The sequence below is a fragment of the Paramisgurnus dabryanus genome, chromosome 6, assembly GCF_030506205.2.
Source record: "Paramisgurnus dabryanus chromosome 6, PD_genome_1.1, whole genome shotgun sequence".
Lineage (NCBI taxonomy): Eukaryota > Metazoa > Chordata > Actinopteri > Cypriniformes > Cobitidae > Paramisgurnus > Paramisgurnus dabryanus.
In genome coordinates, this window is record NC_133342.1 from 4,764,213 (window position 1) to 4,783,092 (window position 18,880).

Below are 18,880 nucleotides of genomic sequence, written 5' to 3' on the forward strand. Positions count from 1 at the left end.
TATTTTGTAAACAGACTTTATGATGCTTGAATTACAGAAAGCTCAATTATGAGTTTGGAAGATACAGAAATAATCTGAGGGCAATACAATTATGTCACATTTCAGCTCCACGGCATGCAGAACCATGGAAAAATTGTAACCTTTGAAATCCACACATTAAAGGCAAATAAAAACTAAAACCAACAAATTATATTTTAAAAAAACAGATAGTTGTCTTCTATTTTTTATAATGGCACCACGGTTGACTTCAGATTTCCGTTTTGAATAATTGCACAGAGATACAATACATTGTATTTCTGCGGTGCAGCAAAATACTGTGAACAATTCACAGATCAGATATAACTGTAACCAATAACACTGAGTAACAACAAAATACTACACACGTTATCACAAACAAATAAAAACAACAAAAGACCTTCAATGTGCAGAAAAAATACTTTGTGGAAATATTTAACGGCTCTGGTTGTGAAACACTGAGAGAAATGAAGCAGCTAAAAAGTGCTACTAATTTGTAAAACTATTTGTATTTTGTATTGATGAGTTTAAATTAGTTCATTTGACCTCATGAGTATTGTTGCTTGTAAAAGTAAACAACGTTGATACTTGTAAATAAACGGAAAGCAAGCATTGGAAACATGTTGCTCTGAAATGTGACATGAAGAAAAGCTCCCTCATCTGAGATCTGACACATACATGAGTGACACCACTTTGTTTACGCTTTATGTTAATTTTTGTATACTGTCAAACATACATAGAGACAGTCCTGGTCCATGACAACACAATGCTGTGTCACATCAGGCCAGAGTTGGACCCATCTGCAGTGTTTAAATTAAATCTAATAGCCAAAAAATTATAGCAGTATGAACCACCAGGAAATCAAGGATCAATAAAAAATCCAGGCCAATGTAAGTAGAGCTGTACAGAAAATTATATTCTAGACAATACCAATTCACATCTCTCTAAACTATTGTTAGCACTGCAGATGAGTGTCTAGCCTATGTGCAGAATGAGAAAGAGAGAGAGAGAAAAAGAGAGAGAGAGAGAAAGAGAGAGAGACACCCGTGACCTGTGATGTTTGGAGCTAATGCTGCTTGTTTACTGCGTCCGCAGCTGATAGTCTGTAAAGACAGAAGGAAATGAGAAGAACTTAATTAAATGTACAGAACGACAGGAAACAGGAAAACATGGAAATACATGGGAAAAGTTAATTGTGACAGCTGAACTTTCTCTCCCGCCCACCAAAACGCAATCAAAACCTTAATAAATCAATAAATAAGATTCAGCAATGACTGAATCTTAAGTTTCCTCCTGAAGATGGGCTTTAACATCTCATTATACAACAGACAGAGACTTATAGAGGTGAAGATTTGGTTAAACCTCATCCCACGCAAATATTAAAAAATTTAATCTCCAGCAGAAATAACAAACTACACGTTGTGTAACCACAGAGTCTAATTTTAGGTTGATTTCCCCCTCGCTACACGCGTCTGACCATAACGTCCTCTTTTCATAGAAAAATTTCACCGCTGCAATCAAACTTATCTCCCATCGTTCTTTACTGAATTGCTTAATTGTTGCCACATACCTGCAATGCTGTGAAAAACAATGAATAAAATTGAAAGTTATAAACGGGTGGCCATACCTCCATTCTGGGTGATGTATCGAACCCACGGCAGGGCCTGGTATCCGCTCTTCTCGATGATCTTCAGATAACGCACCTGTTGAAAGAAAATCACCACTATGATGCCATGCAATGTGTTAAATTAATGGTTCACGGTCAAAACTAGATTTGCATTTCCTGAAAAAAAATACCAGCATATAAGAACCAAGTTAGTTGTAGGTAACTTTCTTAAAGGTGTTATGTTATCAAAGTTCAGTTCGTTTGGAGAGCTATGCTAAATGCTAATTTTAAAGACAAATATACAAACTTAAAGTCAGAGTTAGGGCTGTAACGATTGATTTTCTCAATGAATGAATTTTAACGAATTATGGTGAAATCCCGGCACATCCCAAAGCCAGGGGGTGCTCTCGTGCAGAATCTCCCTTTGTGCCACAGGAGAAGTAGCATTACGAACGCTATCCCAGGAATATTTATATCGCTGTTCTTTAAATTGTTTTAGGTATGTTCATGATAATAAAGAATATTTTGAATGATTTTGTTTAACAAGTGTTGCTTTTTTAAATGCGCGTTAGAAACGACTCCGACTCATAATAATTTTAGATTGATAAGGACTTCCTACTGACCAAAACGCCGTAGTACACGCTCAACTTGTGCATGAAACACACAATCGATTCAAAATCGATTCTGAATCGATTTCAGAGGCATTTTTAATGGGACACGCGATTAATCGTGGCAGCCCTGGTCAAGAGTTTTACAATGATTAATTAAACGATTAATCAACCGATTATTTTCGACTAATCAAATAATTTGCTGATTATTATGATAATGTATGTGTAATTTTAACAACAACTACACCAAATGACGATCCCTGAGGGCGTGTCAATCGCTTTTAATGTGCATGAATGTCTATTTATCGCAAATACAACCATGGGTCAGTAGTTTGGTTTATTATACTTTAATAAATTAAGAACGAAAACTTCTTCAAGATGCTTATTTTACTACTGATCTAGTTAGACTAGAACGATACTACTTAAAGGTGGTGTGCGTAAATTTTAGTGATATCTAGTGGTGAGATTATAAATTGCAACCAACAGCACACCCCTCAATTTCAAAACGCATATCGTAGGAAAAACACGTCATCGTCTGAGACAATACAATGCTGCGTTCAGACCAGCCGTGGTAGAGGCGTCAAGCGCGAGTGATTTTAATGTTAAGTCAATGTAAAGACACGATGACGCGCGTCTGGAGGTGTCGCGGCGCGAATGAGGCGTTTAGCGCAGCGGATGCGATTTCGCCTCATTCGTGCGTCTAGTTCCTGCAAATGGCGCGAATTGAGCGTTGTAGCGGGAAACGCATGAGTTTAAAAATTTGAACTTTGCCGAAAAACGCACTGTGTTAACCAATTCTGAGTCTCAGAAGCCCCTCCGATGATGCGAATGTCCGCGTGAATGTCTCGATGACTAGAATTTCACGCTCAAATAAAGCAAGTAAGCTCCAATGTTCGAAGCGGCAAACTAGACACGGTAGACGCGAATTTGACGCCTCAAACGCGGCTGGTGTGAACCCATGGTAAGGATGAAACGCGCTCTAAAAAGCGCGTTTCGTCCTTACCGTGGGTTCACACTTTAAAATGCAAAACTGCAACTGGGGACAAACTAACGGGTCGTACACAAGTTGACAAATTTTTCAAGTCAACCTGATCGATTATTTCGAGGTGCTGTTTCAGCCATAACTGTGGTCACTGTGTGACTGTTCAGCATAATGCATCATCAACTTCATTTAGAGTTTTGCATTGGGTTCATGACAGGTTCCTGCAGGGCATCTAGATAAGGGGTGCAGCAGAGCCTGGGAAAGTGGCAGAGTGGAACATGAAAGACGGAAGTACATGAAGAAGTGAGATTGGGGAAATGGCACCTTACTACGGGGGGCAGTATTGCATCATGCAATGTGCCTGTAGCGCAGGCCTTGCATCACTGTACACAACAGAAGCCGTTTGCACAACTGTTTCAAACATGCTGAAAGAGCACAATCATGTTTTGTAAGAAGCAGTAAATGCCCAAATACTTAGAATTAAGTGAAAAGGGTAATTTTTATATTGCAAAATACTACATATACCATTGTTACACTTTTGTCCAACAATAAAAGACGAATGTGTGGGCAGGCAGATAGTAGGGCGCTAGGAGTATTTGGGGAACATGTTTGGAACCAAAATTGTTTATGCAACTCCATTTGGCGCGGGTAGTCACCTTTAAACTTTTCAAGAGCAGGGTGGACGTTTTTTTTTAATTTAGACGTATTAAATTATAGTACTATGGTACTGTCCGGCAAAGATCTTCTGTAGTTCTTTGTTTGTTGATTTTCTAAGGTTTTTAATCTGTGGAGCATTTGTTCTAATTGCAGACTCTATTCTCCTAGAGGACAGAAAACCTCCCAGTCTCAATGTTCAAAAATACCCCTTCAGATGCAAAATAAGAGCCGAGCCTTACACCAATGAAGATTAAAAAAAGAGGCTTCAAAGAAGTAGTTTCAAGGACAACCCTACTGTTCGCCCACTCGGGCACTTTCAGAGGATATTTTAAGGACGCAGTGTCCTGGCGATCGTGGGCCGGTAATGTGCCACTTTTGGGTGCAGCTCACACAAACTTGCCGGGCCACCGTCCGTGTGTACACCCTGGCGGGCCCGAGCGAGTCACAAAAAACGACCAGATTGTAAAGCAACTATGCGATGTTTGTGTTATGTAAATGTAGCTATTCAATGTTGATTCGGTTGTGTTTATGCAAATGTCGTCTTGGGCTCGGTCACTCCTTAATGAATACAGTTAAACTGTAGTCTACAGAAGTCTATATTTGTAGCTGGATCTAATGACAGAGAAAACAAAATTGATCCTCAGCGGTGCGTGTGTACTGTTTTCATACAGAGTCACAACCAATATACAATTTTATTGCAACTTTGACATGGGAGCACATTACATTACTTATTTACATTTACGCATTTGGTAGACGCTTTTATTCAAAATGACATACAGTGCATCTTTTAAAGTTTATATATGACTAGTGATGCACCGATGTATCGGCCGCCGATATTTATCGGCCGATTTTTGATGAATTTGAAACCATCGGCATATCGGCAATAGCACGAGAAAGGCCGATACTGATTGTTTATTAATTAACTGCAAAAAGAAATCCATTATATGTAAAAAATGAGTTAATGTTGTTAATAAAAGAAATGCTGAATAGCAAAAACCACCTTTGAAGGTTGTCATGCTGTCTTATTATATTTGTTTTAGCTTAATTTGTGCCTCTCTTATTATGCTGGTCAGTTGAATGTTAATTAGATCAAATCCATGTTCAGTAAAAATAATTTGATGCAGAAATAAACTAGCTAATAGACCAACTGCATAGTATTGTATACAAGTGTTTAATATCGGTATCGGCCAGAAGTTGTCTGTTTAAATCGGTATCGTATCGGCCAAAAAAAAAAAAAAAAACACCTCGGTCCATCCCTATATATGACTGTGTGGGTTCCCTTGGAAACGAACCTATGATCTATGCAGTGCTGATGCAATGCTTGACCAATTGTTTATCACTTTCTATCATTTAAAATTTTTAAATGCCAGGTTCGGTTTATTGTGTAAAAACACCAACAAACAAACAAATGTTTGGTGTAAAACACAGCTGTAAACAAGCCTAAACTTATCCGGGGACTTTTTAATCTGCTTCCTGTTGATCACAAACAGGAAGGGGAAACACTTTTACTTTCATCAATAACACATTACAATATAAACACTAAAGAAAACATTGGCATGAACATATTGAACAATTCATTGACAGAAGATTATAAGTGATCCCTTGTTAAAAATTAGGGATGCACCGATAAATGCAGATATACACTAATAATACGTGGCCAATCACTATTCTGAATCGCAGAGCCGATATTATTCACAGCTATTACGTCTCAGGCCGGTGTATGTTTTCAAATGTTTCCAATTGAAGCGCCATGCATGTAAAAGACGACTTTTGTCCACACTCAGTGTTTATCTGTTTTCAGCGCCAAGAGCTTTCAACTTTGGGTGAAACGCTAAGCTTGTCAATGTAACTTATCACTTAGCCTTCCAATCATAGTAGAGGAGTGCCGGGACAAATACCACAACAACTAACTGGCGCATCGTACAATGAGTGACAAAAAGAGATGCCCGTAAGCAGCCACAGTTGGCGTCGTTTTGCGCTTTCAGACACGTTGGTGTATATGCTCTAGTTGTGTACCGCATCGCAGTTAATCTGTGATCCGTGCGAATCATGACCCATGGTTCTGCTAACATGCGATTTGCGGATTAATAAGGAAAATTTAAATAGGGAAAGTTTATAATTTGCATGAGTTTCAAAGGCTTGGAAATGTTAACATACAGGTGATTTTAAACAATTTAACCACAAAAAGGCACTAAAGTGAGCAGGGATGCACCGATACCACTTTTTTGGAATATGAGTACTTGCATTTCAGTACTTGCCGATACCGATACAGAGTACTTAATAAAAAACATGATTTAAATTTACAGGTAACAGCTTTAGTCATATAATTTAACAAAAAAAACAAAGGACTAGTTTTCCAGTTTGTTGTAAACTCTGCCTCTTTGGACAACACAAGAGGCATTAACCCATTACACGCCGCTCAAACATAGACATTTCTCAGACCGTAGTATTGATTCCAGGTATCGGGGGACTTTTAATGAGTACGAGTACTTTAGAAAATGTGGTATCGAGGCCGATACTCGATACCAATATCGGTGCATCCCTAAACCCTATGCCCTTCAAAGATCAGGGACTTATTTATAAAACTGTGCGCATGATCCTTACTAAAAGTTTACGTGTGGCCAAAAGCTAAAAATGGTGTACGCTAAAAAATATAAAACTAGAAAACAAAGCAATGTTCCCTTTATAAATCACATCTGCAAGTGTGCGTACATCAATCCCAATCAAGTTTGCTTTTTTATAGATCACAACCTTTGCGTGGGACTGGTGTATGCACGTTTTGATACATACATTCATGTATGTATTTAAGAAACATTTACATGTGTATTTATATTTATTTATATTTTTATATATTTTAAATTATATATATATAAAAAACGATGTTTAAATAGAACATTTCTTAAATGTATATATATGTATGTGTGTATGTTTAAATACACACAATATTTACACACATAACAAACCGATATATTATGCAAAAAATTACTTTTATTTTGTATGAGATTAATCTAGATATAAAATACAAACATTGTTTGTAACAGTAGGCCAATCATTAGGAGCCAACAATAAGTGTAGTCTACAAAGTCAGAACAGATTTAAACACTAAACAGCTTTTACATCTATTACATAACACAAATTAATAATCAAAAGCGATAAACCAATTGATTTCTATGCATCCATGTGTGCATCTTTGTGGTCGCCCGTGAACGTGTGGTTAGAGCAGAGATCTCGTGGTCAGCAGCTTTACCGCGCTGGTCTTTCATTAGCGCCACATGCGTTGTAGACCTAAAGTGTGAGCTCACAGCTGGAGACAGCCAGACCTCGACGACGCGCCTGTGACTGCACCCTCTGCATGTGCATTACAGCATGCATCTCTCAGACGTGTTTATACGATGAACAAGCAAACTAAATATGTATAAGGGAGTCTCTAAAATGCAAAGGGAAGGGCTGTAAACAGTTTGCTTGTGTATTTTGTTTTTTTGCCAAGAAGTGAAAGCACTGTGTGGTATAAAGTGACGATTGTTTACATTACAGCTGTGTAGCGAAGAAACGCTTGTTTACCGTTAAGCGAACAATGCCGGGATGCATAAACACGTCTGCATGTAACAGCTAATAGCAGTGTGTCCATCATACTCATCTACAGAAAAGCTGCTTTCATTTGAAGAGCCGTGCCGCTTTAGCAGCCTTGAAACTTCATCAGGTCACAAATATAGCCATGTCGGGAAAAGCATTCCAGTTTTCATATAAAACCATGCATGCTAAAAATAGCACACTTCTAGGGTACGCGTATGTCTATTTGTGTCTACGACAGGACAGTCGTAATGGTCTTCTCCATGCCAGAGTCCGACAGACTGTCCTGTCCCCTCAGACAGACTGCAGATTTCTAGATTGTGGTTGGCCAGTCTTAGCCAAACGGCCCGAGGCTTGACCCAACCGCAGCCTGAAGCTCCGAGCATGGGACTGTCGCTCGATCAACAGGCAGCGCTGATCTCAGGGGACCTGACGCCTGGCACTGTCAAGCTTGTCTCAGGACTGGAGACAGTCGCTTGAGAGCGCTGGTGTATCAACCCCGGGCTGGGCGGGAGGGCACACAGACGCCGACCGCAGCCGGGAGAGGTTATCAAAGCCTTCCTGAGGTTTCAGACCAGGTCAGCACCCAGACTGCCTCTCTCACGGGAATGGAGGAGTCAACAAGTTTTCCACCAAGTTGTGACCCAACCTCAAGAGTCAAATGGAAGATGTGAGGCCAAGGGTTTACACACATCAAATTGAAGCCCACTGTGTTGGCTGTGATGTGGTTGATTTCTGATAAGTCTTGATTTATGGAAAAACTAACATGGGTTTTACATCCCAAACCTGTAATTGTTCGGTCTTTGAGCTGAAGTTTGAGGGGGGTAGATAAAAAAGACTGCTGGACAGCTGCAAGGCAGACGAGAAACGGCATGGGCGAATGAAAATGACAAAAAATTAGAGAGGAAATCTCGCTTAAGTTAAACGGTTAATTAGATTTGACACACAACTGACTTTCCCTCATCATTTTGCCGAAACATCCTCACTTTCAAGAGGAAATTGAGTTTACTGAGGGTTTTTTGCCGTTTATATCCATGTGGGCTGCCGAACACAACTTACTATTGTACAAAGGAAATCGACCATTCCTGTCAAATGCTCCCCTTTTAAAATCATATACAATTAAGGATAATTTTATTGGAGTACTTACTCATGAACGTCATATTCAGTGCACTACAGCAGGGCACATAGAGTTCAGCCAAATGGTAGTTTGAGACCCGTTCAACAGAAAACTGATATTTCACCTTCATCCCCCAAGTTTAAAAAAAAATCTCTCGCTCTTTGATACTTTAAATATTAGATTATTTAAAAAGATCTCTTTAATATAACTTAATTATTTCTTCTTCTAGACATCAATGAGATAAAACAGAGCAAATAGAAAGCTTTCGATTCTTCCCCATCACAGAAATTTCTCCCGAGAAAAAGACCCAGAAGTTTCCAAAAAGTCTCCATTCAAGTTTCATAAAAGATCTCCACAATGACACAAACCAACCGAGCAATCCAACCAGAGTTTGTTTTAATCTAATTTCTAAGCATGTCAAGTATAAACGTGCTCAAACATTTCTGGGGACCCCTTGGAACCTTCTGGGGGACCCCAGTTTGAAAGCCCCTGATCTAAACAATGTACATAAAGTTAAAAGCTCCATTCTTAATAACGTCTCATTTGTGTCTATAGGGATGCATAACAATAAATCGCGATTAATCTATAGCAGAATAAAAAAATTTGTTTACATCATATATTTGTTTGAACTGTGTATAATAACTTTGTGTAGATAAATGCACACACATGCATGTATACATTTAAGAAATGTTTACATGTTTATAAACATTTTTATATTTCCAAACACTTGGAAAAGGCCTTTTGTGCCTCGCTAATCAGTCACCTTAAACCGCTTGCCTTGACTGTTCCGCCATTGTTTTTATTCGCTCGTCGTTGTTTGATAGTGTGTTTTTAAATCAGAGAGATTGTGAACGTTTGGCTACATCTAATGCCCTTTTTAGCAAATCATATGTGAGATTAAGATTCATGAGTGATTGTTGTCTTTTATTAACTTATACGTGTACTCTTATAAATACTGATTGTCACAAGGGATGTAGGGGGTTGGACGCCAATTTATTTATATATTATTTCACTTTGTTTTTGGTTAAGGGAGGTAGGTAAGTTAAAGTGTATTTTGTTTTCTTTTCTTTTTGTAAGATCATTTAGTTTGTAAAAAAAGAATGTTTGTTTGTTATTTTGGCCTGGTCTGCCCCTGACAACAAACCCTTCATTTTATAAAATAAAGTTTTCTTGTATTTTTCGATATCTCTCTGGTTTTGAGACTCATTTCCTTCTTTCTGTTACGGTTGACCCCTAGCGGTCGTAACATAGGGCTTTTAAAGATTAACCACGATTAATCACTATTAATCGCATCCAATATAAAAGTTTGTGTTTACATAACATATGTGTGTGTACTGTGTGTAAATATAATGTATATATAAACACACACACACACACACACTCACTCATGTATATATTTAAGAAATATTTGCATGTATATACTGTATATACATTTATATAATTTATATGATATAGAAATCTAAATATTTTATATATAAATATAACCATTTTTCTTAAATATATACATGATTGTGTGTGTTTTTATATATAAATAATAATTCTACATAGTACACACACGTGTTATGTAAACACACTTTTATTTTGGATGCGATTAATCGCAATTAATCTTTTGACAGCCGTAATATTTACGAATAACTTATATTATATATAAAAACTTAATATATAAATAACTTTTTTTCTTAAAATTATACATGCATGTATGCATATTTATATTTTTATAAATATTTATATATATTATTATTATACAAGGTTTACACACATATATGATGTAAACAAAAACTTTTATTCCGCTATAGATTAATCGCGATTAATTGTTATGCATCCTATATTTCCTTTTATAAGAAAAACAAATCTAAGGTAATGCTTAAACGAAACACACTTTATAACCCCATCAAATCCCCTGAGCTATGAAAGAGCAAACACTGAGCAATAACATTTTCCTCTGGGAAATCAAACATCAGTCAGATTCTGCTGTGTCCAGGGGAAAGTTTCCACAAACCCAGTCCACAAAATCTTACAACGCGACAGCAATCGTGTCATGTAGATTCTCGCTCTGCCCACCTTTAAAAACTGCTGACGCTTCAGAAACACAAACACAAATACACGCAGTTGACCCTAACAAATAAACAGAGTCTGCTAAAACCTACGATTCAGCACAGCAGAAGCTGTGGTTCTGTTCGGTCTGTCCTGTCTTTGACCGGCAGCCAGTGTCTGGATTAGGCCACTCTCAAAGCCACAACACACACGAGGATTGTATTTAACTCTATGTAGTTATGTGAATCAGATTTTTTTTCATGAAGATAGATTATATATGAGCTCTAACACAACATAGATAGAAATTTGGTTGGCGAATCGCAACAAAACTAGAGCATTCTGGTTTTAATCATGTCATCACATGCAGCAATATGGGCTATTTGAAGTGCAGTCAAAATCTAGTTTCATATCCATCATCCCCAGAATCTATTTTCTGTTGTGTTTCTTTATTTCAGCTGGTAGGGTATTACTTTAGCGCAGTGGTTCTCAAGCTGGGGGCCGCCAGGGGGACCTGGCTTTATGACTTTATATAAAAAAAAAAATTTCTACATTTGCATAATACTTAATATAAATAAGGCTACCAACCAACAGAAATGCATTGTATAATCTAATATGTTTTTGTTTAATTAAAATTCTAAGTTTGAGATTGTTTTATGTCACAAATTTTCTTTGGGTGAACTCAAAATGCGAGAGATGTGTACTCTGAAAAGTTTGAGAAACACTGCTAGCGGCATTCTTGATTTTGCCAAGTGAGAGATGTTCCTGGATCAACATCATAATTGTTCATGGGACAACATTCAAATCAACCAATCAGATTTGTGGGATAATTTTATAGTTATGGCAAAGTTTAGGCTTACGACCAGGGTAAGACTACACCATTGCTATTCAGCTATAATTTCCCTTTGATTTAAGGAATAAGTTATTGTAAGCAATATTTTTTTTTTTTTTTTTACAGTAATGTAGACTCAGTAACACCCATCAGTTTGCAAAATCAGGTTAAGCTTACGTTAGCAGAGCAAACTTTCTGGGCCTAAATCCCCTGAAAGTCACTTTGGATAAAAGCATCTGCCAAATTCATGATTGTAAATGTTTAATTATTGTATCAAGAATGATATTAATCTCAATATTCTCACGCATTCTTAATTTTACTATATTGTAAAGAGAAAACATGCTTGCTATTTCTAAAATGGTCACATTAACCATAGCACGATTCTGAAAACTGAAAACTTTGACTAATACTGCCAATTTCCTAATATGCAGATCTGTAGCGCCATCTATTGGTGACAAACAACAAAATCAGCACGGTCTCATTTACCAATGCCTGAGAAACAGGTGTTTGGCACCCAGGAAAAAAGCAAAACAAAAAAAAACAGACAGTAGTGACACCTTGTGTCAGAAACAAGAAGTTCAACGACAAACAAAAATCGAAGTTTTGCCAGAATGCATGCATACAGATCAAAAAACCACAATAGACTAGATAAAACAATAAACCTATACTGTAAAATTAGTATTGTTTTAATCTTGGTTATTTAAAATTTTGTGCCATGCAGCAACATGGCCATTTCGATTACATTCAGAGAAAAATGAGAAAGACAAAAAGTCTTTGTATATCCTACGCCGCCACCACCAGCAACATTGACATATTTGGCAGACATTTGTATCTAAAGCACCTGACAACACATTCATTCAAGGTATACATTTTATCAGTATGTGTTTTTCATGGCGTTTAAAGAGCACCTATTTCATTGCTAAAATCAACGTTATTTTGTGTATTTGGTATAATACAATGTGTTCGCGTGATTTATGGTTTAAAAATAATTACGTTCCACAATCCGTACTTTTTTGTAGATCCAGATTTCACTTTCTTTCTGAAACACACGGATTTGACTCCTTATTATGTTTGAAAGATTGGCTCACAATGTAATGCTAACAGGAGTTAACTTACAGACTGCGATTCTGAAGCTGGAGGAATTATGATAATGTCGGTCATGTCTACATCACCAATTTCCGAAAGTAAACTGTTGCCTAAAATCTGTATGTTTGTTGTAGTCCAACTTTGTCCAAGAAAATAGATTTACGTTGGAGACGATAAATCGCGTCATCGTTTACTTTGGGGATTGTACCTTTTTCATATCGTTAACATGTACTAATACACACCTACATACCAAAGGAAATATAAAGTTGTGAATCGGACCATTGGTGCTCATTAAACCAATGACCTTTGAGCTTGATTTTTCGATTAATCGTTTTTTAAAACGTGGTCAATTAAAAATCAATTCTCAAAGAGCAGAATCGATTTTTTTCCTATTTATTTCCGCAAACATTGAACGGAGGAATGGAAGCATTTTAGATTTCGCAAACAAGACGTGTTGTGGCTTTTAATTTCTTTTTATTAATTACCCACTTGTAAACTGCTGTTCACTGTTCTTTTTTATTAATATAGTATTTGTATTAAATCTATATTCATTGGTTGAATCGAGAATCGAGTATAAAAACCTACCCGAAAACCGGAATCGAAAATTTAATCGAGAATCGGAATCGATTTGATAGCTTGTGAATCGAAATCGAATCGATTCGGAACATCTGAATCGACACCCAGCCCTAGTGCCCCACTGACCCTTGTTCTGCAGATACGTAGCTAAATTAAAAGCGAAATACCTCTGGAATTATTAATAACTTATTTGAATATTCTTTAAATTATAAAATGTATATATTATCATCATGATCAACCAAAATGTTAACAAGTACTGTGATATTAAGCATGTTGTCAATCTATAATATTCACATATACAAATGTCATCAGTACATATGATTTTCAAGCGAGCGTCACCTGTATTCCCGAGGTGGTGAAATAAGGAATCTCAAACTTCACACTGATTGGTGGTTTTCCTTCTTTATCTTCAGCTTCCACACTGGGGAGACCAAAATGAGCTCTCATGAGGTACTCCTTACCTCCCTAAGAAATAAGAAGCATATATACATGATAAGAGTGACTCTCAGGTTGGTAGTTTTTCTATGTAGTTGTGTGTGTTCTTACCGGGAAAGACTTGATGGACCAAACAATCTCACTGTTCTCTGGCACCCACTTTACACTGCCCACGGTGGTCTTAAACTTGGGGGAGTCTGCGTCGGTCGGGACGGGAATGTGAATCTCCACATTATTGGCGGTGGAACGTCGCTTAAACTGAGACTTGGCCTAAAGATACATTGAGTTGATGCGTTTATATGGATGACAACACACATTTTCACATTAAACCGAACTGAACTCATATACAGTGAAATGCACATAGGTGGATGTGTTCTTACTTTGATCATGTACTCGATTCTGCTGTGTGAATGTTTCTCAATGACAGACTCGATCCAGATGAGCGGCTTTACCTGCTGACACAGGACAATAAACCCCATCCGAACAAAACAAACAAAGTAAGTACTAAAGTACTAATGTGTTAAAAGAAGCTATACATTTTAATCAGTGCATGTTTTCGCTTTGAATCTAACCTATGACCTCATTACTAGAGATGCACTGTTATATTGGCCAAAATTCGGTATTGGTCGATAAAAGCAAAAACTGATATCAGTCTGAATAATCGGCTATCGTAGGAAAAATTTAATATCGGTGCATCTCTACTCATGAGATGCTACAGGAAATCTGTGTATACAAGGCAGAGACACACACATGCGTGTTTAGGCGATAAGACATCAGCTCAAACTCTCCATCCGGTGGGATGAAGGAGATCGTGCGATCATTCTCAAAACGGGACAGACGGACACACTGGTGAAACTTCACGTCCTCCAGCTCCACAGACTTACTCTTACCACCTGAAGAGATGAAAACAAACCACAAGGTGTTGAATCAACAATAACCCCCTATATTTAAAGCTTTTGATCAAAACATTTTGAAAAGCTACACTTAATATAGACTACTACAGTAACAAAGCTATGTGAATACGACCTGAATAACACACATCTGTAAAGAAAAAAACAAAACTAAGAAAGTAACTCACGGCCAGTGTTCTCGAACAGGACCTTGTCATTCAGACCCAAACGCAGCTCTGGCATTCCAGAGAGGAAAACTCTCATCTTTATGGAGCCCACAATCTCACTGCGGAGAACATTACCATTCGCACTAACCTGGAAAAAAGACCAGCAACCCTGAGTCACTTATGTCTGAACTGATTACAGGCACAGAAACACACTTATTTGTCAAAAAAACAGCATTATGCATTGGAAAAGTTTGATGTAAAAGCTGTTTTTGGACTTGGGTGCACATAGAGAAACCACACACCTACACACATGACTTGAAATACAGCTCATGTGGCAAAATGATTCACAACTGGTATAAAAGCAAATCTGGCTTAGTTTATGGGACTGAATGGTATACATTTATGTATACCAATGCATTTTTACATTTATGCATTTGGCAGACACTGATATTGGAGAAAATGTACAGTAAACAAAGCTATACATTTTATTACTAACTGAACCATAGAAACATTGTATTGCTTCTCAAAATTGTCTAAAATAAGATTTCATTTGATCAATGCTTTTCTTTTTTTCTTTGGTTTTAGAGTAAACATGACTGTCTGGGAGACATCTTTAGATTTTTAGTGAGATTTATCCAAATGCAGGCTGTGCGGTTTTGGCATTATAGCGAATCGGTTAAGAGAGAGATTTTTTGCCACCTTCTCTTTATTCATTAGTAGGGCAGCACAATAAAGGTGTTATGCATTAACTTAATAATTAATGTGATAGGCCGAAAATACAATGTTTGTGTGTCATAAGGGTCAATGTTTTTTTTTTAAATCTATACATCATTGGAAAGCTTAATAAATAAGTTTTCCATTAATGCATGGTTTGTTAGGATAGGACGATATTTTGCCGGTACAACTATTTGGAAATCTGAAATCTGAGAGTGCAAAAAATCTAAATATTGAGAAAATCACTATTGAAGTCATCTAAAAATGATCAACGAATATGTCCTTAGCAACACATATTACTAATGATAAATACATTTATGATATATTTACGGTAGAAAATGTACAAAATATCTTCATGGAAAATTATCTTTACTTAATATCCGAATGAATATTGGCATAAAAAAATTAGATAATTTTGACGTATACAATGTATTGTTGGCTATTGCTATAAATGAAGCGTTTGGTTCCAAAACACGATAAACGCCTTTTTTTTAATAGTTACCGCCAAAATTTGTATTGTATCAGGTCAGTATTAAAAAGTAAATTCTTAATTTTACGTAAAATCCGATATCTGCCGTCTTATTCTGTCATCTTTTCTCCTTTTTTTCCCAAAACGCGATAAACGCCAGTCCTCCTTCTCTGCGGAATGCAATAATTCCATTCAACAAATAACAGCGCACCATTCCATATTTTAAACAACATTGGCGGTACTTTGAATATACACAGAATTCTAGTTTTTTCATCATCTACTTAGTATTTCGTGATCAACAAACAACCAAAACAAAATAATACTTTGATGGCATTGATAAACCTGTGGTGGTTTTGTGGCGGGGAGGAAACAAAAGCCATCAAAATCAAATAATTTACATGAGAAGCAATTGGGTGAAGGAAAAATGGCGGCTGTTGCTTGGTCTCACACGACAGCATCAAGCTTCTGTCATCCTAACACATTGACCCCAGGGGATCTTATAAAAAAACTTTACATTATTTTACGGAAATTCAACAAAAATCGAGCAGGACCAAAACATTTAACATCTGATCGCTGTCAAAAAAGTTCAGCGACGATGTCCCAAGGATAACAGCAAAAATGACAGTGTTCTTAAAATGTCAAAGTAAATGTTTTGATTAATGTAATTAATGTTTTTTTATCAGTGTATACCACTAGTCAACTAAATGAATATAACATGGCAAAGATGAATGCACATTTATATATTGATTCAATAGATTTAGTATTTTGAAAAAAATTAACTTGTCATGAATTTATTGCATTTTGTGGAAAAAATCATCAATTTTTATAATAAATCTTTGAAAATCAAATTATAGATTTGAATTTGTAATGTTATTATAACCTAAAGATGCTATGTGAAAGTTTGGAACAGAAAAACGTGGTTTTCATCCTGTCACTTTATTGGTATAGAAAACACGTTTTTACCCAAAATTAGTCCAAATGGATTTATTGCGTATTGGAACCAAACTCTTCAAATATCCGTGCTACTTGTGACTGGTTTTGTGGTCTAGGGTCACATTTGTGTTTGTGAATCAATTTATACAGGGTACCCCCTGGATTGTCAAACCTAAATTCAAGGCTTTTTAAGACCTTTTTAACACCACTTCAAATGAAATTTAATACCTACATCGCACCCATTCAGGTAGAATAAATCATTTTAAATAATAATATACCTCAAATAATTACTATTTACAAGTGTTTGAACATTCATGACAACATGCCTCTGAAAGGCTGAGTCAAACGGCCTAACCCTTATCTTTACCCAACAATCAAAACCAACAAAATAGATTTAATAGATTTAAAATTTGAAAATCCCTAAATCAGGGATGGGCAACTGGAGGGCCAGGGGCCACATGCGGCCCTCCTCTTTATCTTGTGCAGCCCGCCACGTTTTAATATGACCATTATGTTGGAGAAGGTAATTTATGTTAAAACAATAGCCTTGTTTGATCCATGAAATAAGCTGCAAACCAAACAATAACACCAATTTTAAGGTATTTTTTTTGCTGTTAAATATAGTTAAGATAATAACAACATCTTATACCACTCATCAGTAATGCTCTGAACCAGAACAAAACTGACAAACAAAATTAACCATATTATGGCAAATGAAACAAAAACCCCTCAAACACAACAACAAATTAAAATGTAATGCTATTTTGACCCTAAAAAGACAAGAGATCTGTTCACTGCACCAAACAAAAAACTGGACACAAGCTCATCTATAGATATAGTTCTGTTAATCTTTTCTGTTAATATTTATACAGGACCATACTAAAGTTTTCGTATGCTAACTTAATGTGACAATGTAAATATGTAGCCTATAGTATGTATTGCAAGGTGATATTATCTAATTAAACAGTAAACAAAATATATAATAGCTTTCAAATTTGCGTTATTGTTGCAGCTTATTATTGCATGGATCACACAAGACTATTGTTTAACATATAAATGACCTTCTCCGACATACTGATCATAATAAAACGTGTCTTCTCTACCTAGATTTACTAGAGACGGATTGTGGAACAGAAGATTGTGTGTGTCATTGATTAAATCAAACAACCGATCACAGGTGCGAGGACACCCGTCATTGTCCCGCCCCACAGTCCCAAAGTCAACTTGATCGAGCAAGTGCGTGTTGTGTTACTGCAAGCGCATAGAGAGAGTCGAACAAGCGATCATCCCAGCCTTTACTTTATCATCCCAGCCTTTTTACTTAACTTTTTACTTTGCTCGCGTGACTGCATTTGTGCACTTTGAGGTGCACTCTCGGGAGGACGTTTTTCTGCGCGCGAATAGTTTTCTGTGAACACGCGAGAATGCTTTCCCGTGCGCGAATAGTGTTCTGCGCGCTCGCTAAGATGCTTTTCCAAACATGAATAGTGTTCTGCGCTCGTATCTGTCGCTCGCGCGTGGTTTTTGTGCACGCGAGTTTTGTGTCTGAATTAACAGCATATAAATCTATTGATCATTTGAAAAATTAAGACCTCCGTGAAAAAGTAAAGACTTTGAGGTGAAATTCAATACCTTTTAAGGTCTTAATATGGGAAAATGAAATTCAATACTTTTTCAAGACTTTTAAGACTCCGCGGGTACCCTGTTATATTCAAATAATTTTTAAAACTGTATTAAGACTTACACTATATGTATTTACATTTCTTTATGTGAAAAGAAAGCATCACTCTGTCAAGTCTTTCTGCCACCTGCATCGTTTCACTATAGATAACTTTTCAAGTATAAAACCCATTCATTTATTGCACATCTGCAACTTTTGATAATTTTGAAAGACATTCTCATTACAGCATCCACCTTAACCTCTGTGTGGAATTGAACCTGGGTTCAAAGTTAAAATGGTTCATCACTTTCCTCGAACTCCACAATGGCATTGTTTAAAACAATAACTACTTTGTACAAGTTAATCTGGTAAACCGCTAAACCCGTTATGAAAAACAGCAGGTTCATCACCTCACACAACAAAAGCACAATAGGATGGATGTTACTGCGACCTATGTCCTGTTTGTTATTGTGAATTCCTGTGTTTATTTTGAGCATGTCTAGAGACACCTAAGAAATGCGATGTTTCCAAA

General features: G+C 36.7%; 1 protein-coding gene across 2 annotated transcripts in view; it reads right to left on the minus strand.

Moving 5' to 3' along the window:
- The window catches only part of ap1m1 (adaptor related protein complex 1 subunit mu 1), a 24,373-nt gene continuing 5,493 nt past the window's right edge, over positions 1–18,880 (minus strand). Inside the window, exons 6-12 of one of the 2 annotated variants that reach the window (XM_065262088.2) lie at positions 14,594–14,720; positions 14,266–14,408; positions 13,896–13,967; positions 13,627–13,785; positions 13,420–13,545; positions 1,643–1,718; positions 1–1,118 (exon numbers count right to left, since the gene is read on the minus strand). In XM_065262088.2, coding sequence (XP_065118160.1) covers positions 1,096–1,118; positions 1,643–1,718; positions 13,420–13,545; positions 13,627–13,785; positions 13,896–13,967; positions 14,266–14,408; positions 14,594–14,720 — 726 coding nt within the window. In that variant the 3' untranslated portion in view covers positions 1–1,095. Of the gene's footprint in view, positions 1,119–1,642; positions 1,719–13,419; positions 13,546–13,626; positions 13,786–13,895; positions 13,971–14,265; positions 14,409–14,593; positions 14,721–18,880 lie in introns of both variants that reach the window. The other variant, XM_065262087.2, reaches the window with a different exon arrangement.